This window comes from Salvelinus alpinus, chromosome 23, assembly GCF_045679555.1.
Source record: "Salvelinus alpinus chromosome 23, SLU_Salpinus.1, whole genome shotgun sequence".
In the NCBI taxonomy this organism is placed as follows: domain Eukaryota; kingdom Metazoa; phylum Chordata; class Actinopteri; order Salmoniformes; family Salmonidae; genus Salvelinus; species Salvelinus alpinus.
In genome coordinates this window covers 44,076,810-44,102,193 of record NC_092108.1, presented here as the reverse complement: position 1 = coordinate 44,102,193, position 25,384 = coordinate 44,076,810, and the positions used below count along the sequence as shown (strand labels likewise).

The 25,384-nt window shown below is 44.5% G+C and overlaps 1 protein-coding gene across 1 annotated transcript in view; it reads left to right on the top strand.

Moving 5' to 3' along the window:
• The window catches only part of LOC139551127 (3',5'-cyclic-AMP phosphodiesterase 4B-like), a 150,734-nt gene that overhangs the window by 83,483 nt on the left and 41,867 nt on the right, over positions 1-25,384 (top strand). The window contains exons 4-7 of the mRNA XM_071362531.1: positions 3,935-4,135; positions 4,693-4,729; positions 4,849-4,919; positions 10,393-10,442. Of these exons, the coding sequence (XP_071218632.1) occupies positions 3,935-4,135; positions 4,693-4,729; positions 4,849-4,919; positions 10,393-10,442 (359 nt within the window). The remainder of the gene's footprint in view (positions 1-3,934; positions 4,136-4,692; positions 4,730-4,848; positions 4,920-10,392; positions 10,443-25,384) is intronic.

Here is a 25,384-nt window from a genome sequence, read left to right as displayed (position 1 = left end):
GTGTAGTCTAGAGTAATTGTCGAGGTTACCTAGCCAGTTAGAGGTTACCTAGCCAGCTACACTTTCAAACAAAGTCAACAACGCAGCCACTGCTAGCTAGCCTATTTCACCAGCCAGCAGTACTATATCATTTTAGTCAATAAGATTTTTTGCAACGTAAGCTTAACTTTCTGAACATTCGAGACGTGTAGTCCACTTGTCATTCCAATCTCCTTTGCATTAGCGTAGCCTCTTCTGTAGCCTGTCAACTATGTGTCTGTCTATCCCTGTTCTCTCCTCTCTGCACAGACCATACAAACGCTTCACACCGCGTGGCCGCTGCTACTCTAACCTGGTGGTCCCAGCGCGCACGACCCACGTGGAGTTCCAGGTCTCAGGCAGCCTCTGGAACTGCCGATCTGCGGCCAACAAGGCAGAGTTCATCTCAGCCTATGCTTCCCTCCAGTCCCTCGACTTCTTGGCACTGACGGAAACATGGATTACCACTGATAACACTGCTACTCCTACTGCTCTCTCCTCGTCTGCCCACGTGTTCTCGCACACCCCGAGAGCTTCTGGTCAGCGGGGTGGTGGCACTGGGATCCTCATCTCTCCCAAGTGGACATTCTCTCTTTCTCCCCTGACCCATCTGTCTATCGCCTCCTTTGAATTCCATGCTGTCACAGTTACCAGCCCTTTCAAGCTTAACATCCTTATCATTTATCGCCCTCCAGGTTCCCTTGGAGAGTTCATCAATGAGCTTGACGCCCTGATAAGTTCCTTTCCTGAGGATGGCTCACCTCTCACAGTTCTGGGTGACTTTAACCTCCCCACGTCTACCTTTGACTCATTACTCTCTGCCTCCTTCTTTCCACTCCTCTCCTCTTTTGACCTCACCCTCTCACCTTCCCCCCCTACTCACAAGGCAGGCAATACGCTTGACCTCATCTTTACTAGATGCTGTTCTTCCACTAATCTCATTGCAACTCCCCTCCAAGTCTCCGACCACTACCTTGTATCCTTTTCCCTCTCGCTCTCATCCAACACTTCCCACACTGCCCCTACTCGGATGGTATCGCGCCGTCCCAACCTTCGCTCTCTCTCCCCCGCTACTCTCTCCTCTTCCATCCTATCATCTCTTCCCTCTGCTCAAACCTTCTCCAACCTATCTCCTGATTCTGCCTCCTCAACCCTCCTCTCCTCCCTTTCTGCATCCTTTGACTCTCTATGTCCCCTATCCTCCAGGCCGGCTCGGTCCTCCCCTCCTGCTCCGTGGCTCGACGACTCATTGCGAGCTCACAGAACAGGGCTCCGGGCAGCCGAGCGGAAATGGAGGAAAACTCGCCTCCCTGCGGACCTGGCATCCTTTCACTCCCTCCTCTCTACATTCTCCTCTTCTGTCTCTGCTGCTAAAGCCAATTTCTACCACTCTAAATTCCAAGCATCTGCCTCTAACCCTAGGAAGCTCTTTGCCACCTTCTCCTCCCTCCTGAATCCTCCTCCCCCTCCTCCCCCCTCCTCCCTCTCTGCTGATGACTTCGTCAACCATTTTGAAAAGAAGGTCGACGACATCCGATCCTCGTTTGCTAAGTCAAACGACACCGCTGGTTCTGCTCACACTGCCCTACCCTGTGCTTTGACCTCTTTCTCCCCTCTCTCTCCAGATGAAATCTCGCGTCTTGTGACGGCCGGCCGCCCAACAACCTGCCCGCTTGACCCTATCCCCTCCTCTCTTCTCCAGACCATTTCCGGAGACCTTCTCCCTTACCTCACCTCGCTCATCAACTCATCCTTGACCGCTGGCTACGTCCCTTCCGTCTTCAAGAGAGCGAGAGTTGCACCCCTTCTGAAAAAACCTACACTCGATCCCTCCGATGTCAACAACTACAGACCAGTATCCCTTCTTTCTTTTCTCTCCAAAACTCTTGAACGTGCCGTCCTTGGCCAGCTCTCCTGCTATCTCTCTCAGAATGACCTTCTTGATCCAAATCAGTCAGGTTTCAAGACTAGTCATTCAACTGAGACTGCTCTTCTCTGTGTCACGGAGGCGCTCCGCACTGCTAAAGCTAACTCTCTCTCCTCTGCTCTCATCCTTCTAGACCTATCGGCTGCCTTTGATACTGTGAACCATCAGATCCTCCTCTCCACCCTCTCCGAGCTGGGCATCTCCGGCGCGGCCCACGCTTGGATTGCGTCCTACCTGACAGGTCGCTCCTACCAGGTGGCGTGGCGAGAATCTGTCTCCGCACCACGTGCTCTCACCACTGGTGTCCCCCAGGGCTCTGTTCTAGGCCCTCTCCTATTCTCGCTATACACCAAGTCACTTGGCTCTGTCATATCCTCACATGGTCTCTCCTATCATTGCTATGCAGACGACACACAATTAATCTTCTCCTTTCCCCCCTCTGATAACCAGGTGGTGAATCGCATCTCTGCATGTCTGGCAGACATATCAGTGTGGATGACGGATCACCACCTCAAGCTGAACCTCGGCAAGACGGAGCTGCTCTTCCTCCCGGGGAAGGACTGCCCGTTCCATGATCTCGCCATCACGGTTGACAACTCCATTGTGTCCTCCTCCCAGAGTGCTAAGAACCTTGGCGTGATCCTGGACAACACCCTGTCGTTCTCAACTAACATCAAGGCGGTGACCCGTTCCTGTAGGTTCATGCTCTACAACATTCGCAGAGTACGACCCTGCCTCACGCAGGAAGCGGCGCAGGTCCTAATCCAGGCACTTGTCATCTCCCGTCTGGATTACTGCAACTCGCTGTTGGCTGGGCTCCCTGCCTGTGCCATTAAACCCCTACAACTCATCCAGAACGCCGCAGCCCATCTGGTGTTCAACTTTCCCAAGTTCTCTCACGTCACCCCGCTCCTCCGCTCTCTCCACTGGCTTCCAGTTGAAGCTCGCATCCGCTACAAGACCATGGTGCTTGCCTACGGAGCTGTGAGGGGAACGGCACCTCCGTACCTTCAGGCTCTGATCAGGCCCTACACCCAAACAAGGGCACTGCGTTCATCCACCTCTGGCCTGCTCGCCTCCCTACCTCTGAGGAAGTACAGTTCCCGCTCAGCCCAGTCAAAACTGTTCGCTGCTCTGGCACCCCAATGGTGGAACAAACTCCCTCACGACGCCAGGTCAGCGGAGTCAATCACCACCTTCCGGAGACACCTGAAACCCCACCTCTTTAAGGAATACCTAGGATAGGATAAAGTAATCCTTCTAACCCCCCCCCCTTAAAAGAGTTAGATGCACTATTGTAAAGTGGTTGTTCCACTGGATATCATAAGGTGAATGCACCAATTTGTAAGTCGCTCTGGATAAGAGCGTCTGCTAAATGACTTAAATGTAAAATGTAATGTAAATGTTAATTCAGTGACAGTGAAGGATAATCCTCTCCTGCATCACTCTATGATCTCTCCGTCACCTACTGTACAGGTTTCAAGTTGTATTAGTCGTATGTACAGGATACACATGCATGGTATGCACTGTCCAACGAAATACATACCTGCAGGTTCCTTCTCGACAATGCAACAATAAGAAATCAAATATAAGAATACGAACATAAAGGCTCAGTAGTATAGAATAAACATTTGAGCATTTAACGGTACAGGTCCTATCATACAGTAGTTCACTTCACTGTGTCACCTATTCAATTAATCAACTGTTTTTGTAAAGCCCTTTTTACATCACCAGTTGTCACAAAGTGCTTTACAGAAACCTAACCTAAAACCCCAATGGCTAGGAAAACTCCTTTTGGTATCACAGTCTAGGTTTTCCTCTGATTTCAGTATTCAATATTTCATTGCTTTTGATTACACTGTTCGCTGGCAAATTGCCACTGAGGTGGTCTATTCTACTCTACTCTTCCTCGATCTTCACCACTCGATTCTAGGTGCATCGCTGTGAGTCTGACATCTGTTTTTCTCTCTCTCCTGTGTCTTACTGCAGCTTCGATGTGGAGAATTCCCCGTCTGCGTGCTGCAGCCCGTCGGACCCCCAGGCGTCCCCGAGCTCCGGCCTGGTCCTGCACCCCAACATGGGGGGCCACGGGCAGCGGCGCGAGTCCTTCCTCTACCGCTCCGACTCGGACTACGACCTGTCGCCCAAGTCCCGCGAGTTGTCCCGCAACTCCTCGGTCGCTGGAGAACTGTGAGTCCGCTTCTAAAGTAGTGTTGTAGTTTTACCTGGGTGAAATATGCATTTTAATATAGTTCCGTTTCAAATACTCGTACAAATGCATGATTGGAATATTGGAATGCGTATTGGATACATATATAGACTGAACGAAAATATAAATGCACTATGTAAAGTATCGGTGTCTCATGAGCTGAAATAAAAGATCCCAGAAATGTTCCATACACACAAAGCTTATTTCTCTCAAATGTTGTGCACAAATTTGTGTACATCCCTGTTAGTGAGAATTTATCCTTTGCTAAAATAATCCATAAACCTGACAGGTGTGAAGGGGGAGGGGTGCTGTGGAGTATTTATTTCTGTATTAAAGCCCTAGGGTCAAATTAATGGATTTCAAATGACAGATTTTCTGAAATGAACTGTAACTCAGTCAAATCTTTGAAATGGTTGCATGTTGCATTTATATATTTTTGTTCAGTATAATAATATTATATAAGAAAGTCAGTCAATTTAAATATATTCATGAGGCCCTAGGGTTGATTACAGCTCTATCTTTTTTGGTTTTCCCTCAGGCATGGGGAAGACCTGATTGTGACTCCTTTTGCTCAGGTAAATGTTTCCTCCATTTGTGAATCTACGTTGAGATATAAAAAAAAATGATTGGAATGATTATGGATTGTTACAGAATGATTATGTGATTTAACATCAGACATGCTCTCTGGCTTAAGGTTCTTGCCAGTCTTCGCACAGTGAGGAACAACTTCACCACCTTGACCAGTGTACAATGCACCTCCAATAAGTAAGGGAACCTACAATTTGCTTCCGTCTGAAATGTAATAACTCATGCATGGAGTATGTACATAGAATTTGTATGCAATGTGTTTATATAGTTATCTAAATCCACAATGAAATAAAGAAGGTGTGTGATGTCTGCCCTGAAACTTGGTAAGTCTTTGTGGCTGATGAATTTAGTGTGGCTGGTGGACTGAAAAGTTTTACCCCTGGATAAATGCAACATAAGAACACACATATCAGTTGGTGTGACCAGTGTGCTGGAGAATTCTATACGGGAGAGTTTGACCTGAGGTTTCAACCAACCACTAGGTGGCACTCATGTCAAGTTGATGATTTCATACTGAGACATCACCTTCGGAAAGTATTTGCACCCTTGGATTTTTCCACATTTTTGTTTGTTTACAGCCTGAATTTGAAATAGATTAAATAGAGATTTTGTGTCACTGGCCTGCACACAATACCCCATAATGTCAAAGTGGAATTATGTTTTTAGACATTTTTCAAGATTGTTTAAAAATGAAAGCTGAAATGCCTTGAGTCAATAAGTGTTCAACCCCTTTGCTATGGCAAGCCTAAATAAGTTCAGGAGTCAAGATTTGCTTAACAAGTCACATAATAAGTTGCATGGAGTCTGTGAGCAATAATAGTGTTTAACATGATTTTTGAATGACTACTTCATCTCTGTACCCCACACATATATTTATCTGTAAGGTCTCTCAGTCAAGCCGTGAATTTCAAATACAGATTCAACCACAAAGAACAGGGAGGTTTTCCAATGCCTCGCAAAGAAGGGAACCTATTGATAGATGGGTAAAACATTTTTTTTTAAAGCAGAAATTGGATACCCCTTTGAACATGGTGAAGTCATTAATTACACTTTGGATGGTGTATCAATATACCCACTCACTACAAAGATACAGGCGTCCTTCCTCATTCAGTTGCTTCCTGATTCAGAAACCGCTCAGGGATTTCACAAGGAACTTTATAACAGTTACAGAGTTGAATGGCTGTGATAGGAGAAAACTAAGGATGGATCAAAAACATTGTAGTTACTCAAATGACAGAGTGAAAAGAAGGAAGCCTGTACAGAATAAAAATATTCCAAAACATGCATCCTGTTTGCAATAAGGCACTAAAGTAAAACTGCAAAAAATGTGGCAAAGAAATTAACTTTGTCCTGAATCCAAAGCATTATGTTTCTGACAAATTCAAAATTTGCTCCTAGAGTGTGCGGCTCTCCTTTATTTTTAAGTTTTCTGACAAATTCAAAACAACAAATCACTGTAACACTCTTAATATTTTGCACACATACAAACACACATACATATATATATACATATATTTTATATATATACATATATATGTATATATACACATACAGTGGGGAGAACAAGTATTTGATACACTGCCTATTTTGCAGGTTTTCCTACTTACAAAGCATGTAGAGGTCTGTAATTCTTATCATAGGTACACTTCAACTGTGAGAGACGGAATCTAAAACAAATATCCAGAAAATCACATTGTATGATTTTTAAGAATTAATTTGCATTTTATTGCATGACATAAGTATTTGATACATCAGAAAAGCAGAACTTAATATTTGGTACAGAAACCTTTGTTTGCAATAACAGAGATCATACGTTTCCTGTAGTTCTTGACCAGGTTTGCACACACTGCAGCAGGAATTTTGGCCCACTCCTCCACACAGACCTTCTCCAGATCCTTCAGGTTTCGGGGCTGTCGCTGGGAAATACGGACTTTCAGCTCCCTCCAAAGATTTTCTATTGGGTTCAGGTCTGGAGACTGGCTAGGCCACTCCAGGACCTTGAGATGCTTCTTACGGAGCCACTCCTTAGTTGCCCTGGCTGTGTGTTTCGGGTTGTTGTCATGCTGGAAGACCCAGCCACGACCCATCTTTAATGCTCTTACTGAGGGAAGGAGGTTGTTGGCCAAGATCTCGTGATACATGGCCCCATCCATCCTCCCCTCAATACGGTGCAGTCGTCCTGTCCCCTTTGCAGAAAAGCATCCCCAAAGAATGATGTTTCCACCTCCATGCTTCACGGTTGGGATGGTGTTCTTGGGGTTGTACTCATCCTTCTTCTTCCTCCAAACACGGCGAGTGGAGTTTAGACCAAAAAGCTCTATTTTTGTCATCAGACCACATGACCTTCTCCCCTTCCTCCTCTGGATCATCCAGATGGTCATTGGCAAACTTCAGACGGGCCTGGACATGCGCTGGCTTGAGCAGGGGGACCTTGCGTGCGCTGCAGGATTTTAATCCATGACGGCGTAGTGTGTTACTAATGGTTTTCTTTGAGACTGTGGTCCCAGCTCTCTTCAGGTCATTGACCAGGTCCTGCCGTGTAGTTCTGGGCTGATCCCTCACCTTCCTCATGATCATTGATGCCCCACGAGGTGAGATCTTGCATGGAGCCCCAGACCGAGGGTGATTGACCGTCATCTTGAACTTCTTCCATTTTCTAATAATTGCGCCAACAGTTGTTGCCTTCTCACCAAGCAGCTTGCCTATTGTCCTGTAGCCCATCCCAGCTTTGTGCAGGTCTACAATTTTATCCCTGCTGTCCTTACACGGCTCTCTGGTCTTGGCCATTGTGGAGAGGTTGGAGTCTGTTTCATTGAGTGTGTTGACAGGTGTCTTTTATACAGGTAACGAGTTCAAACAGGTGCAGTTAATACAGGTAATGAGTGGAGAACAGGAGGGCTTCTTAAAGAAAAACTAACAGGTCTGTGAGACCCGAAATTCTTACTGGTTGGTAGGTGATCAAATACTTATGTCATGCAATAAAATGCAAATGAATTACTTAAAAATCATACAATGTTATTTTCTGGATTTTTGTTTTAGATTCAGTCTCTCACAGTTGAAGTGTACCTATGATAAAAATTACAGACCTCTACATGCTTTGTAAGTAGGAAAACCTGCAAAATCGGCAGTGTGTCAAATACTTGTTCTCCCCACTGTATATATATATATATACATATATATATATAAATATATGTATATGTATGTGTGTTTGTATGTGTGCATATATATGTATGTATGTGTATATATATGTATATACATATATGTATGTATATGTTTATATGTGTATATATATTTATATACACATACATTTATATATATACATATAATATATATATATATATATATATATATGTGTGTGTGTATTATGTATATATGGATATATATAAACATGTATATATGTTATATATATATATATATATATATATACAGTGGAGAGAACAAGTATTTGATACACTGCCGATTTTGCAGGTTTTCCTACTTACAAAGCATGTAGAGGTCTGTCATTTTTATCATAGGTACACTTCAACTGTGAGAGACGGAATCTAAAACAAAAATCCAGAAAATCACATTGTATGATTTTTAAGTAATTAATTTGCATTTTATTGCATGACATAAGTATTTGATCACCTACCAACCAGTAAGAATTCCGGCTCTCACAGACCTGTTAGTTTTTCTTTAAGAAGCCCTCCTGTTCTCCACTCATTACCTGTATTAACTGCACCTGTTTGAACTCGTTACCTGTATAAAAGACACCTGTCCACACACTCAATCAAACAGACTCCATCCTCTCCACAATGGCCAAGACCAGAGAGCTGTGTAAGGACATCAGGGATAAATTGTAGACCTGTACAAGGCTGGGATGGGCTACAGGACAATAGCCAAGCAGCTTGGTGAGAAGGCAACAACTGTTGGCACAATTATTAGAAAATGGAAGAAGTTCAAGATGACGGTCAATCACCCTCGGTCTGGGGCTCCATGCAAGATCTCACCTCGTGGGGCATCAATGATCATGAGGAATGTGAGAGATCAGCCCAGAACTACACGGCAGGACCTGGTCAATGACCTGAAGAGAGCTGGGACCACAGTCTCAAAGAAAACCATTAGTAACACACTACGCCGTCATGGATTAAAATCCTGCAGCGCACGCAAGGTCCCCCTGCTCAAGCCAGCGCATGTCCAGGCCCGTCTGAAGTTTGCCAATGACCATCTGGATGATCCAGAGGAGGAATGGGAGAAGGTCATGTGGTCTGATGAGACAAAAATAGAGCTTTTTGCTCTAAACTCCACTCGCTGTGTTTGGAGGAATAGAAGGATGAGTACAACCCCAAGAACACCATCCCAACCGTGAAGCATGGAGGTGGAAACATCATTCTTTGGGGATGCTTTTCTGCAAAGGGGACAGGACGACTGCACCGTATTGAGGGGAGGATGGATGGGGCCATGTATCGCGAGATCTTGACCAACAACCTCCTTCCCTCAGTAAGAGCATTGAAGATGGGTCGTGGCTGGGTCTTCCAGCATGACAACGACCCGAAACACACAGCCAGGGCAACTAAGGAGTGGCTCCGTAAGAAGCATCTCAAGGTCCTGGAGTGGCCTAGCCAGTCTCCAGACCTGAACCCAATAGAAAATCTTTGGAGGGAGCCGAAAGTCCGTATTGCCCAGCGACAGCCCCGAAACCTGAAGGATCTGGAGAAGGTCTGTATGGAGGAGTGGGCCAAAATCCCTGCTGCAGTGTGTGCAAACCTGGTCAAGAACTACAGGAAACGTATGATCTCTGTAATTGCAAACTAAGGTTTCTGTACCAAATATTCAGTTCTGCTTTTCTGATGTATCAAATACTTATGTCATGCAATAAAATGCAAATTAATTACTTAAAAATCATACAATGTGATTTTCTGGATTTTTGTTTTAGATTCCGTCTCTCACAGTTGAAGTGTACCTATGATAAAAATTACAGACCTCTACATGCTTTGTAAGTAGGAAAACCTGCAAAATTGTCAGTGTATCAAATACTTGTTCTCCCCACTGTATATATATATATATATATATATATATATATATATATATATATATATATATATATTAAATAATAAATAAATGTGTATATATATATATGTATGCATGTATATATATGTGTGGTTATATATATATATATATATATGTGTGTGTGTGTGTGTGTGTGTGTATAAATACGGTATATGTGTGTATGATGTAGATAGGGGTCTGAAACAACCACTGTCTGTATGCAAGGCAAAGTGATTGTATTGTAAATACTAAATCCTAAAACCGAAGTCCTCAAGCTAATAACTATTGCAAACACATTACAATAGAGTTTTAAGTGCTGAGTTTGAGTGACAGACCATTGAAGTGGGTCCTTGACTGTTGTATGAATAGAAGACATTGACCCCCCCCCCCCCCAACACACAGATATTAGCATTACCACAGGACTGATACTTAAATCCCATGATAATGAACTCTATTTAGGTCCTATTCAAGGTAAATATGAAATTATAAGTGTGTACATCAAAGTATGTGTGTGTGTGTTTCCTCGCAGGTATGCATTTGTCCATGCACACATGTATGTGTACGTGTGTACAGTGCCGGACTGATATCCAGTGTTTCTCTCCTCTCTCTTCTATGTTTTTAGGAGGTCACCAGCCGCCCCACAGCCTCCTGTAACCAGAGTCTGTCTGTCAGGTGAGCTCTTTGATAAACTCAACCAATCCCCTTAGTCACATTACGTTGAGTTCACATTCAAAGTATGAGTATGCATTATTAGGCTTGCTATAACCGTCCATAACAGCTTGTTTCTGTTTATAGCAGTCTGCGAATGCTCAAAAGGCTGTAATGCATTCACTCAAATTGTGAGTCTTTGTAATGCATAACACACAGCTGGTCATAAAAAGTGTCAACTTTTTTCCACCAAAGACACACAGACAGGGAGACTGACAGATGAATAGACAGAGCCAAAGGGGTAGGGTTGCAATATAATTAAGCAATAAGGCACAAGGGGTGTGGTATATGGCCAATATACCACGGCTAATGGCTGTTCTTAGGCACGGCGCATCGCAGCCCTTAGCTGTGGTATATTGGGCATATATCACAAACCCCTGAGGTGCCTTATTGCTATTATAAACTGGTTACCAACATAATTAGAGCAGTAAAAATAAATATCTTGTCACACCTGTGGTATACGGTCTGAGATACCACGGCTGTCAGCCAATTAGCATTCAGGGCTTGAACCACCCAGTTAATAAAAACATTTATACAACGGGTGGGTTTAGTCCTGAATGCTGATTGGTTAAAACCGCATTTCAGCCGGTGTCTATTCCACAAGTTACCGCCGGCTAAATCTATGATGTTAAAATGCCTATTTTATTCCATCTGACTGTGCAATCCACTGTCTCGTCAGCCCAGCCAGGCAATTTATAGACTTAATCTCCACTATAAAATCATGTAGACATTATCTCACAATTCTTTTAGACTAACATTTCATTTTCAACAGCGGAGGTTTGTATAAACCTTGCTGTCTGTCTCTCCAACATTTGCAACATTGTTTCAATATTTAAATTCGATCTCCAGCTGTCCCATAGTAATAAACGTGTCAGGAGTTGGGAGTCGGGATGAGAGACAGACAGGCTGGCAGCTTTCCTCAGCCAGTCGAAATCAAGAATCAGCATAATTTTTATGGATATATACAGTGATTCATCCTTTAAAAGTTGCAGCGTACTGCAGCATAGCTTGCATGGTGCCGCAGAATTCTATGGCACGTTATTTAAGTGTCAGCCATTGTAACCATTAAAGCTAGTTAGTGCTAGTTTGACCACCAAAGGGCATATTTGAGAAGCATTTGATAGCCTTCAATAGTGGCTGTACTAGAGAATTTAAAACTTTTTTTGTAATAACATAGTATATGGGACTGATTCCAATAAATTATGCTTAATAATTTGCTTAATATTATGGTGTTTCTATTCCAAGAAAAACAAAAAACCCGCTGTACAACGTGACGGTCGGGAGTAGGCTACAGTACAGAGCATAACATTACTACCTCCTAATTGTAGTCTAACCAATACCCAAATGGAGATTCAGTGAAAATATAAATCTCATTGATTTATCCAAGACCAGTCCCCATGCTTGTCTCAGAGCAGAGCGAAACGGTGCTAAAATAGTTGACCACATGGTGCTAAATAGTATTGCTTCAAATCCTACTGCTTCTAACTTCGATATGCTCTTTAAATAAATAAGACCTACACCACTTCTAACAGCACATTACTCAACACTAGTGAGATTCATGTCGCCAACGGTAGGCCTACAGTATATCACAAAATATTTTTTTCAATGACTTGACTGCCAATAATTACATATGGGTCTCCCGTTGGCGGCCGGCATGGGTATCAAACCTGCATCTGTATCAACGCATTTTGCACTGCGATGCAGTTTCTTAGACTGCTGCGCCAATCGGGAGGGCTATTATAATACTGTACATGGTGTCCATATCACGTTTCAGGTAAGACCCAAATGCAGACTGTGTTGAAGTAACAATGTTTATTACAGAAACAGGGGCAGGCAACGGGCATGTCAAGGCAGGCAGGGTCGATAATCCAGAGAAGGGCAAGGTACAGGATGGCAGGCAGGCTCAAGGTCAGGGGCAGGCAGAGTGGTCAGACAGGCGGGCTCAGAGTCAGGACAGGCAAGGGTCAAAACCAAGAGGGCAAGAAAAAGAGAGACTAGGGAAAAGCAGGAGCTGAGACAAAATGCTGGTTGACTTGACAAACAAGACGAACTGGCAACAGACAAACAGAGAACATAGGTCTAAGTACCCAGGGGATAATGGGGAAGATGTGCGACACCTGGAGGGGGGTGGAGACAAGCACAAGGACAGGTGAAACAGATCAGGGTGTGACAGTCCAGGTCAGGATAACGAAAACATTTCTTTATTAAAGACTATCAGAAAGAATATTGGTACTTATTTAGTGAGTCACTCAGCTTTATGTAGGTGCCAGGCTATATGATTGTGCCATCAACTTGATAATATATAACGATATTTGAGGTTATTTCATTTTCCCCAAAAAAACTAAAGTGAGCGGTGGTAATCTGAATAAATGCCAAAATAATATTTGTAAATGCAAAAACATTTATTTCTGTTTTTAGAGGGAGAGAAACGCTGGGCCTGTGTGTGTGTGTGTCGCCCTATGGGACTCTCAATCACGGTCGGATGGGATACATAATAATAATACTTTTTGTTGTATAATTTATTTTGTCTCTTCTGGTGGATTAAATTTCAAATAAAAATAAAATCTAATTTAATTATATAGCCCTTCTTACATCAGCTGATATCTCAAAGTGCTGTACAGAAACACAGCCTAAAACCCCAAACAGCAAGCAATGCAGGTGTAGAAGCACGGTGGCTAGGAAAAACTCCCTAGAAAGGCCAAAACCTAGGAAGAAACCTAGAGAGGAACCAGGCTATGAGGGGTGGCCAGTCCTCTTCTGTCTGTGCCAGGTGGAGATTATAACAGAACATGGCCAAGATGTTCAAATGTTCATAAATGACCAGCATGGTCAAATAATAATAATCACAGTAGTTGTCGAGGGTGCAACAAGTCAGCACCTCAGGAGTAAATGTCAGTTGGCTTTTCATAGCCGATCAGGTCTGGGACAGGTAGCACGTCCGGTGAACAGGTCAGGGTTTCATAGCCGCAGACAGAACAGTTGAAACTGGAGCAGCAGCACGGCCAGGTGGACTGAGGACAGCAAGGAGTCATCAAGCCAGGTAGTCCTGAGGCATGGTCCTAGGGCTCAGGTCCTCCGAGAGAGAGAAAGAAAGAAAGAGAGAATTAGAGAGAGCATACTTAAATTCACACAGAACACCGGATAAGACAGGAGAAGTGCTCCAGATATAACAGACTGACCCTAGCCCCCCGACACAAACTACTGCAGCATAAATACCGGAGGCTGAGACAGGAGGAGTCAGGAGACACTGTGGCCCCATCAGATGACACCCCCGGACAGGGCCAAACAGGCAGGATATAACCCCACCCCCTTTGCCAAAGCACAGCCCCCACACCACTAGAGGGAAACCTTCAACCACCAACTTACCATCCTGAGACAAGTCCCGAGTATAGCCCACAAAGATCTCCGCCATGGCACAACCCAAGGGGGGGCGCAAACCCAGACAGGAAGATCACATCAGTGACTCAACCCACTCAAGTGACGCACCCCTCCTAGGGACGGCATGGAAGAGCACCAGCAAGCCAGTGACTCAGCCCCTGTAATAGGGTTAGAGGCAGAGTTTCCCAGTGGAGAGAGGGGAACCGGCCAGGCAGAGACAGCAAGGGCGGTTCGTTGCTCCAGAGCCTTTCCGTTCACCTTCACACTCCTGGGCCAGACTACACTCAATCATATGAAGAGATGAGTCTTCAGTAAAGACTTAAAGGTTGAGACCGAGTCTGCGTCTCTCACATGGGTAGGCAGACCATTCCATAAAAATGGAGCTCTATAGGAGAAAGCCCTGCCTCCAGCTGTTTGCTTAGAAATTCTAGGGACAATTAGGAGGCCTGAGTCTTGTGACCGTAGCGTACGTGTAGGTATGTACGGCAGGACCAAATCGGAAAGATAGGTAGGAGCAAGCCCATGTAATGCTTTGTAGGTTAGCAGTAAAACCTTGAAATCAGCCCTTGCCTTAACAGGAAGCCAGTGTAGGGAGGCTAGCACTGGAGTAATATGATCAAATGTTTTGGTTCTAATCAGGATTCTAGCAGCCGTATTTAGCACTAACTGAAGTTTATTTAGTGCTTTATCCGGGTAGCCGGAAAGTAGAGCATTGCAGTAGTCTAACATAGAAGTAACAAAAGCATGGATACATTTTTCTGCATCATTTTTGGACAGAAAGTTTCAGATTTTTGCAATGTTACGTAGATGGAAAAAAGCTGTCCTTGAAACAGTCTTGATATGTTCGTCAAAAGAGAGATCAGGGTCCAGAGTAACGATGAAGTCCTTCACAGTTTTATTTGAGACGACTGTACAACCATCAAGATTAATTGTCAGATTCAACAGAAGATCTCTTTGTTTCTTGGGACCTAGAACAAGCATCTCTGTTTTGTCCGAGTTTAAAAGTAGAACGTTTGCAGCCATCCACTTCCTTATGTCTGAAACACAGGCTTCTAGCGAGGGCAATTTTGGGGCTTCACCATGTTTCATTGAAATGTACAGCTGTGTGTCATCCGCATAGCAGTGAAAGTTAACATTATGTTTTCGAATAACATCCCCAAGAGGTAAAATATATAGTGAAAACAATAGTGGTCCTAAAACGGAACCTTGAGGTACACCAAAATGTACAGTTGATTTGTCAGAGGACAAACCATTCACAGAGACAAACTGATATCTTTCCGACAGATAAGATCTAAACCAGGCCAGAACTTGTCCGTGTAGACCAATATGTGTTTCCAATCTCTCCAAAAGAATGTGGTGATCGATGGTATCAAAAGCAGCACTAAGGTCTAGGAGCACGAGGACAGATGCAGAGCCTCGGTCTGACGCCATTAAAAGGTAATTTACCACCTTCACAAGTGCAGTCTCAGTGCTATGATGGGGTCTAAAACCAGACTGAAGCATTTCGTATACATTGTTTGTCTTCAGGAAGGCAGTGAGTTTTAAATTGCAATTTAAATTGCAACCAATCACGGCCAGTTGTAATACAGCCAACCTAACTAAGAAATACATTTGACGACAGAATTCTCCCCCTACCCTCCTTCTAGGCAAGTCTATTGTCCAGCTACCTGCTAATAGCCATAATGGCGCTGTACAACGTGACCGTGTGAGTTTGAAAGCGTATTTTCCAGTAAGCAACAATTTTACCTTTATTAGACAGCTTTCTTCCAATATTTCTGTAATTCAGTGATATTGATTCACATAGTAATTCGTTATGGATCCATAACTAAATACACATCTGCATTTTGAAAGAGTATTTTTATCATTATTTTATTAACGAAAGCATAAAGATGCTGATGTTGAAATACAGTACTGTATAGTATATGCTTTATCCGACATTTTGCGGTTGCATGACGTCGTCAACACACAGCTTTATGTAGGTGCCGAGGCTATATTACTGTGCCATCAACTTGATTATTTAGCAGACATCACTTGCTTATATTCAGTCAACACATATCTTAAGAATATCATGGAATATAATTGAACATTTTAGTTTCTCCATGCTTGTCTCGGAGCAGCGCAAAACGGCGCTGAAATAGTTATCCACAGCAGGTAGGCTATATATAATGATGTTTTGGAGATGATTTTGATTTTGACAATTGTAATCTGAATAAAGGCAAAATAATATTTATAAAGGCCAAAATATAGGTCTGCTAATAATAGCCATATTGGCGCTGTACAACGTGACAGTATGTGTTTGAAGGAGTATTTTCCTGTAAGCAACAATTTGTCTACCTTCTTTTGTTTGTTCCAATATCTCTGTAATTCAGTGATATTGATTCCCATAGTAATTCGTTATGGATCCGTAACTAAATAAACATCTGCATTTTGAAAGAGTATTTTTATCATTATTTTATTAATAAAAGGATAAAGATGCTGATTAAGAAATACAGTACTGTACAGTATATGCTTTTACATTTGGATAATAAAGCATGTTTATTAGGCTACTGTGCAGTCTGACAAGTAAACATAGCCTACAGTACATACTGTAGTAAACATGGGAAAGTGCCTAATTCCTTACATAAGGGAGGGCAAGCCATGTCCAGACTTTCTCGGTGACCTGAAGTACTCATTAACTCTGTCTTTAATGTTTTTTCGGGTTGCTTCAGTCATGGACAGAAACTTCTGAGACACAGTATTAATGATGAACACCCGGAGGTTCACTAGGAAGCAACATTTGCCTCGAGATCCATCCCAGTTGGTATTCTGTGCCCACTCATGGAATCGCTCTTCGGTTACATTTTTACATTTAAGTCATTTAGCAGACGCTCTTATCCAGAGCGACTTACAAATTGGTGCATTCACCTTATGATATCCAGTGGAACAACCACTTTACAATAGTGCATCTAACTCTTTTAAGGGGGGAGGGGTTAGAAGGATTACTTTATCCTATCCTAGGTATTCCTTAAAGAGGTGGGGTTTCAGGTGTCTCCGGAAGGTGGTGATTGACTCCGCTGACCTGGCGTCGTGAGGGAGTTTGTTCCACCATTGGGGTGCCAGAGCAGCGAACAGTTTTGACTGGGCTGAGCGGGAACTGTACTTCCTCAGAGGTAGGGAGGCGAGCAGGCCAGAGGTGGATGAACGCAGTGCCCTTGTTTGGGTGTAGGGCCTGATCAGAGCCTGAAGGTACGGAGGTGCCGTTCCCCTCACAGCTCCGTAGGCAAGCACCATGGTCTTGTAGCGGATGCGAGCTTCAACTGGAAGCCAGTGGAGAGAGCGGAGGAGCGGGGTGACGTGAGAGAACTTGGGAAGGTTGAACACCAGACGGGCTGCGGCGTTCTGGATGAGTTGTAGGGGTTTAATGGCACAGGCAGGGAGCCCAGCCAACAGCGAGTTGCAGTAATCCAGACGGGAGATGACAAGTGCCTGGATTAGGACCTGCGCCGCTTCCTGTGTGAGGCAGGGTCGTACTCTGCGAATGTTGTAGAGCATGAACCTACAGGAACGGGTCACCGCCTTGATGTTAGTTGAGAACGACAGGGTGTTGTCCAGGATCACGCCAAGGTTCTTAGCACTCTGGGAGGAGGAGACAATGGAGTTGTCAACCGTGATGGCGAGATCATGGAACGGGCAGTCCTTCCCCGGGAGGAAGAGCAGCTCCGTCTTGCCAAGGTTCAGCTTGAGGTGGTGATCCGTCATCCACACTGATATGTCTGCCAGACATGCAGAGATGCGATTCGCCACCTGGTTATCAGAAGGGGGAAAGGAGAAGATTAATTGTGTGTCGTCTGCATAGCAATGATAGGAGAGACATTGTGAGGATATGACAGAGCCAAGTGACTTGGTGTATAGCGAGAATAGGAGAGGGCCTAGAACAGAGCCCTGGGGGACACCAGTGGTGAGAGCACGTGGTGCGGAGACAGATTCTCGCCACGCCACCTGGTAGGAGCGACCTGTCAGGTAGGACGCAATCCAAGCGTGGGCCGCGCCGGAGATGCCCAACTCGGAGAGGGTGGAGAGGAGGATCTGATGGTTCACAGTATCAAAGGCAGCCGATAGGTCTAGAAGGATGAGAGCAGAGGAGAGAGAGTTAGCTTTAGCAGTGCGGAGCGCCTCCGTGACACAGAGAAGAGCAGTCTCAGTTGAATGACTAGTCTTGAAACTTGACTGATTTGGATCAAGAAGGTCATTCTGAGAGAGATAGCAGGAGAGCTGGCCAAGGACGGCACGTTCAAGAGTTTTGGAGAGAAAAGAAAGAAGGGATACTGGTCTGTAGTTGTTGACATCGGAGGGATCGAGTGTAGGTTTTTTCAGACGGGGTGCAACTCTCGCTCTCTTGAAGACGGAAGGGACGTAGCCAGCGGTCAAGGATGAGTTGATGAGCGAGGTGAGGTAAGGGAGAAGGTCTCCGGAAATGGTCTGGAGAAGAGAGGAGGGGATAGGGTCAAGCGGGCAGGTTGTTGGGCGGCCGGCCGTCACAAGACGCGAGATTTCATCTGGAGAGAGAGGGGAGAAAGAGGTCAAAGCACAGGGTAGGGCAGTGTGAGCAGAACCAGCGGTGTCGTTTGACTTAGCAAACGAGGATCGGATGTCGTCGACCTTCTTTTCAAAATGGTTGACGAAGTCATCCGCAGAGAGGGAGGAGGGGGGGGGGGAGGAGGATTCAGGAGGGAGGAGAAGGTGGCAAAGAGCTTCCTAGGGTTAGAGGCAGATGCTTGGAATTTAGAGTGGTAGAAAGTGGCTTTAGCAGCAGAGACAGAAGAGGAGAATGTAGAGAGGAGGGAGTGAAAGGATGCCAGGTCCGCAGGGAGGCGAGTTTTCCTCCATTTCCACTCGGCTGCCCGGAGCACTGTTCTGTGAGCTCGCAATGAGTCGTCGAGCCACGGAGCAGGAGGGGAGGACCGAGCCGGCCTGGAGGATAGGGGACATAGAGAGTCAAAGGATGCAGAAAGGGAGGAGAGGAGGGTTGAGGAGGCAGAATCAGGAGATAGGTTGGAGAAGGTTTGAGCAGAGGGAAGAGATGATAGGATGGAAGAGGAGAGAGTAGCGGGGGAGAGAGAGCGAAGGTTGGGACGGCGCGATACCATCCGAGAAGGGGCAGTGTGGGAAGTGTTGGATGAGAGCGAGAGGGAAAAGGATACAAGGTAGTGGTCGGAGACTTGGAGGGGAGTTGCAATGAGATTAGTGGAAGAACAGCATCTAGTAAAGATGAGGTCAAGCGTATTGCCTGCCTTGTGAGTAGGGGGGGAAGGTGAGAGGGTGAGGTCAAAAGAGGAGAGGAGTGGAAAGAAGGAGGCAGAGAGGAATGAGTCAGAGGTAGACGTGGGGAGGTTAAAGTCACCCAGAACTGTGAGAGGTGAGCCATCCTCAGGAAAGGAACTTATCAAGGCGTCAAGCTCATTGATGAACTCTCCAAGGGAACCTGGAGGGCGATAAATGATAAGGATGTTAAGCTTGAAAGGGCTGGTAACTGTGACAGCATGGAATTCAAAGGAGGCGATAGACAGATGGGTCAGGGGAGAAAGAGAGAATGTCCACTTGGGAGAGATGAGGATCCCAGTGCCACCACCCCGCTGACCAGAAGCTCTCGGGGTGTGCGAGAACACGTGGGCAGACGAGGAGAGAGCAGTAGGAGTAGCAGTGTTATCTGTGGTAATCCATGTTTCCGTCAGTGCCAAGAAGTCGAGGGACTGGAGGGAAGCATAGGCTGAGATGAACTCTGCCTTGTTGGCCGCAGATCGGCAGTTCCAGAGGCTGCCGGAGACCTGGAACTCCACGTGGGTCGTGCGCGCTGGGACCACCAGGTTAGAGTGGCAGCGGCCACGCGGTGTGAAGCGTTTGTATGGTCTGTGCAGAGAGGAGAGAAGAGGGATAGACAGACACATAGTTGACAGGCTACAGAAGAGGCTACGCTAATGCAAAGGAGATTGGAATGACAAGTGGACTACACGTCTCGAATGTTCAGAAAGTTAAGCTTACGTTGCAAAAAATCTTATTGACTAAAATGATACAGTACTGCTGGCTGGTGAAGTAGGCTAGCTAGCAGTGGCTGCGTTGTTGACTTTGTTTGAAAGTTTGAAAGTGTAGCTGGCTAGGTAACCTCGATAACTGGCTAGGTAACTGGCTAGGTAACCTCGATAACCTCGATAATTACTCTAAACTCTAAACTCTAAACTACACAATTATCTTGGATACAAAGACAGCAAAGACAACTATGTAGCTAGCTAACACTACACTAATCAGGTCGTTCCGTTGTAATGTAATAGTTTCTACAGTGCTGCTATTCGGTAGAAGTTGGCTAGCTAGCTAGCAGTGTTGACTAGGTAGGAGAACGGCGGCGCGGCGGACGAAAATAGCTGGCTAGCTAACCTCGATAATTACTCTAAACTACACAATTATCTTAGATACAAAGACAGCAAAGACAACTATGTAGCTAGCTAACACTACACTAAGTGTTAGCTTAGTGTAGGAATGGAATAGCAGAACAGTATAACGGTCCGAACGGCCCTTGCTGTGCCTGGTGAGCAGTTGGTCAAGTTCTGTTGTCAGAAGAGGAATGTAAATGTCAGGGTGAAACGACGACCTGACGAACCCGCCAGGTATGTTGACTCTGAATGTCGGAGGTGGAGTTAGGCTATATAATTTTTTTTAAATAAATAAATACACTGTAACAAATACTTTTGGTGAAAGTACTTTCCTCTCGGCTCCGGCTCATTTTCAAGTCCTCTCGTAGTTATGGTCTTAACCCTGGAATGGGCAGCACCATAGAAAGAAGCTGGCTTGATGAAAACAATGTCCATTTCGTCTGTTCTCTTTGGTCACAATGTCATTTTTTTTTAGATAAACAGCTTGTTTTTAAATGGTAACTGTTAAGGGTGGAGTTTGGGGCGGGGTGAGGAGTACTGGAAAGGTGTGACTTTCAGCTTAGGCCATAAGTATACAGCAGATCGCCGATTGTCCTCACTTTGATTATGCTGTAACAACATACTGTAGCACCATGACCAGGATCTCTATTCATTTAAGTGAGCAGATCAGGGCTTTCAGGAGGAACGGAAAATCTACTGGAGACATTTCAAAAATACTGCTAGACTTGGGGATTTTTGTCACGGACCGTACTATTCGCAAATGTAACACTTTAGAGTACTTAAGCATCGAATACATTGCAAGTAGGAGGATGTTCACACCTACAGTAGCTGGCCTATAAAGAGTCTATTGTCCTGCTAATCAGGCTACAAGTGTTTGAAAACCTGTTTTCAGACTAGCTATCCATCACTACTGTAAATAAAAACTCAGCATCATGTTTACATCTTGTTTACATTCTTTATTGTAACCACAATGTCAAGTCATTTGTATCTACCTTTCCAATTACTTTTAGAGTTTGGGATTTACAAATGTGTGCTTTTCGTTAAATCCAGTTTGGATTTAAGTTTAACTTTTGACTGACGCCTTTAGTGAGAGGTTTAATATTTAATCATATCTGCACTCCAAATTCATATCCATGGGGCATTTTTCACGCCATTATTAGTTACATTGTTTTAGTTTGAACGTGCAGACTGGCACTAAGAACGGTGGGGACAATTCCCTATTCCTTTCCCCATGGGCTAGGTCCGTCTTCTGTGCACAGCTCTGCGGCCCATCCCGTGCCCCCTGCCCAAGTGCCTTGAACCTTGCGCGCCCACCGCTATTTCAGTGGATACAGCTGGAGAACTGCAAGGCAATCCCGTTGTGCGCCACTCGGGAGCCATGACCAATATGACCAATATATATTGTCCTGCTAATAACAGGGTTAATAATATCTGTGAGGACCTCGACACCAGGCGGTGTCAGAGGAAGGCCCTAAAAATTGTCATGACCCCAGCCACCCCAGTCATGGACTGTTCTCTCTACTACCGCATGGCAAGCAGTACCGGAGTACCAAGTCTAGGACAAAAAGGCTTCTCAACAGTTTTAACCCCCAAGCCATAAGACTCCTGAACAGGTAATCAAATGGCTACCCGGACTATCTGCATTGTGTCCCGCCACCCGCCAACCCCTCTTTTACGCTACTGCTACTCTCTGTTCATCATATATGCGTAGTCACTTTAACCATATCTATATGTACATACTACCTCAATCATTTTTTCACTGTCTTTTTACTGTTGTTTTTATTTCTTTACTTACCTATTGTTCACCTAATACCTTTTTTGCCCTATTGGTTTGAGCCTGTAATTAAGCATTTCACTGTAAGGTCTACACCTGTTGTATTCGGCGCACGTGACAAATAAACTTTGATTTGATTTGAGAATATGCAAGGGGAGAGAAACCAAAAGCCTACAGTCATGTCATGGGTCTCCCAGTCGAGGCCGGCACGGGTATTGAACCAGCATCTGTATCAACACAGCTTGCACTGCGATGCAGTGTCTTAGACCTCTGCGTCACTCAGGCGCTGTACAACGTGACCGGTCGGGAGTAGGCTACAGTACTACAGTAAGAGCAAAATAATCCTAACATTTCCACACCCTAATTGTAGTCTAAGTTTCTCTTAGAATGAAAACCTTAGTGTAACAACAGTTTTAGTAAGTAATACTGAAGTCGTGCGCAATTATCAGTTTCTACTTAGGTTTATGTCGCCCATTCATGGTCAGTTAGAGACACAGTAGGACCCAAAAGCATAATCAGTGCTCTAACTCCCCCTTGCGCTGGTCTGGAGCAATGAAGTGGTGACGCAGGGTACCGTACTAAACCACAAATTACTTCTAAGTCCTGCAGAATAATCACAAAACTTTTAGTGGAGCAACCACTGTACAAAGAACTATAAATAGAAAACAGGTCAAACGGAACGAAGTGCAACTAGTTTGCTTTCTTTCCAGCTTCAGTTTGAAGTGATTGTGTTAGCCGGGTTGTTGGCTCTGACGAGTGTCCTGACGAGAGAGCACATTTTCTATGCCAGTCGAAATTGTGCATCATTAGCTCATTGTTATGGATGTATCCAAATAGATGTCACTAGAAAACAGCTTAAATGCAAATGCAGCTATTTTGCTGTTATTCTTGCTGCACTTTTTGACATGATTGAAAGTTAGCCGTAGTTGGCTAGCTAGCAAACAAGGGATAAGAACTCTGGGTCACGTCTCTGGAAACTGAACCGATAGAACAAACGACCAGCCGGCTTGGGGAGCAACTGTCACGGCTGTTGAAAGGAGCGGACCAAGGTGCAGCGTGGTCAGTGTGCATTTTCTCTTTATTTCATAAAAATGATGCGGAACAAAAACAACAAACCCTACAAAAACAAACCGTGAAGCTACAGGCTAAGTGCCCTAAACAAAAGTCAACTTCCCACAAAGACAGGTGGGAAAAAAGGCTACCTAAGTATGGTTCCCAATCAGAGACAACGATTGACAGCTGTCCCTGATTGAGAACTATACCCGGCCAAAACATAGAAATAGAAAATCATAGAAACATAAAACATAGAATGCCCACCCCAAATCACACCCTGACCAAACCAAAAAGAGACATTAAAAAGGATCTCTAAGGTCAGGGCGTGACAGCAACCCTAAATTTGTGCAGGGACTATATCTTGTGGAAGGATGAAATGGTATGAATACATTTACCAAAATAACATTTATGAAAATATGGAAATCATTATTTGAATATGATGGTAACCGTTGTATAAAAGTGATAATTCCCTTGAAGCCAGTGTTTGGAGGCCCCTTGCCAATCTGTCCTCCAAAAACCGGTTTAACGGGCATTATCACTTAAGTAGACACTGGGCATAAAAACAAGCGCCCCTCCAGACCCGGGTTCAAATTGTATTTGTTTTCCTTTCAAAGATTTGGTGCAATTTATTTAGCTTCCCTGGCTCAATAGAACCAATTGAATTATTCCAAAAGTGCAAACTCTGCCCATCTGACACTCCAGACTGGTTTAAGCAAATGTTAATTTGAAAGAAAACAAAACTATTTGAACCCAGGTGTGCTCCCCTCACAGCTGAAGGGTGCAATGATGCCATTATCATCATCACAGGAAATGAACCGTGACACCTAAACAACAAACGCAAAAAACGTCCTTTTCACTGATGTCACAATCAGAGAACGATGAGATAGAAAGAGTCTGAAAAAGATAGGCGACGAGGCTTCTCCAGCCATCCCAGATTGATATCAGGTGGAGGATGGAAGGAGTGAAGGAGAAGGGGTGGATTCCTGTTTCGCGGGTCCGTCCAAGTTCACTGACGTCAGGATGGCCGCATAGGGCCCTCGGCACTTCCTATCACCACAAGTGTAGACTTGCAGGGGAAAAATACAAGACGATTGAGGAGTTTTGCATTGTCCTTCCCGCACGTGCACATGCAGAGGCAGGAACACATACAAACACCCCAACTTTGTGGGAAATGGACTAAAAGAGCATACAGTAAATAAAAGAAATACAACAACGTAAGTATAGATACTGTGCACATACAAACATGAAAGCTTACTGTATGTATGACACACACATGCACACCAACACTGTTTAAGACTAGTAAGGACACAATCAAATCTAGTTGCGTTTAGAATACAGTCACTGATGTGCTCCTCTCCAAATATTGGTGATTGGCACAGTTTACACTCCATTAAATCTGCATCCGTCACTCTTCAAACCTCTACTTAAAGGCCTTTTTAAGTACTCAACAGATGACATCAACCTAAATAACGAATCATTGTTAATACTGATTTGAACCATAACAATGAACAAACGAGCCAATAGGAAAGAGAACCTCACATCCTCCCATTGCTATCCAGCTCTTTCTCTTCTGTTTGTCAAAGCCAATAGAATTTCCATGACAGGAAACGGAGAAGGAAGGGAGAACAGATTTTTCCTGTTTTGCGTCTGTGTTTTGTTAGACGAGACTAGTCTTTCATTTAAGATCAACGTCATGGTGGAAAAGGATACCTGCGTTTTTCCGGTATTTGCTCAGTGCATATCACTGCATGATGCATTAAAAGGAACCCTCAAGAGAGAGCGGGAGCAGGTGCTGGAGTAAAGATGGAGTAATGAATAGATGAGCATGTGTTGAAAGAGAGCTGGAGTAGAAGAGAAAGATGGTGAGACCGAGAGGGAGAGAGAAAATAATCGAGAATGACAACAGAAATGTGACCTTCCTGAGACTGCATGAGGCCAACGGAAACCAGGCTCTCACCACAATAAACAAGTGGACAGCCAGAAAGAAAGAGAACCATGCCAAATGAAATAAACAGGAGCGAGAGAGATCATGACCGGTCCGGTGTCACTAGGTTAAAGAGTGGAAGAGAGATGGAGGAGGCCCAAGGTTTCAAACCAATCCAAATTAGATCAGTAGCATCACTGCGTCACTGGGTGCTTGTTTACAATGTTGCCATTACGAGGTAATGCGAGTCGATTGTGAAAACATTCAAAACAATCTTTCATGTCCGCACGTGATTTCTGAGTGGATGCTTCACGCCGAATCTTTGCCCCATCCCACCAAGCCGCTCACATCAACAACACTGTATTAGATTAAA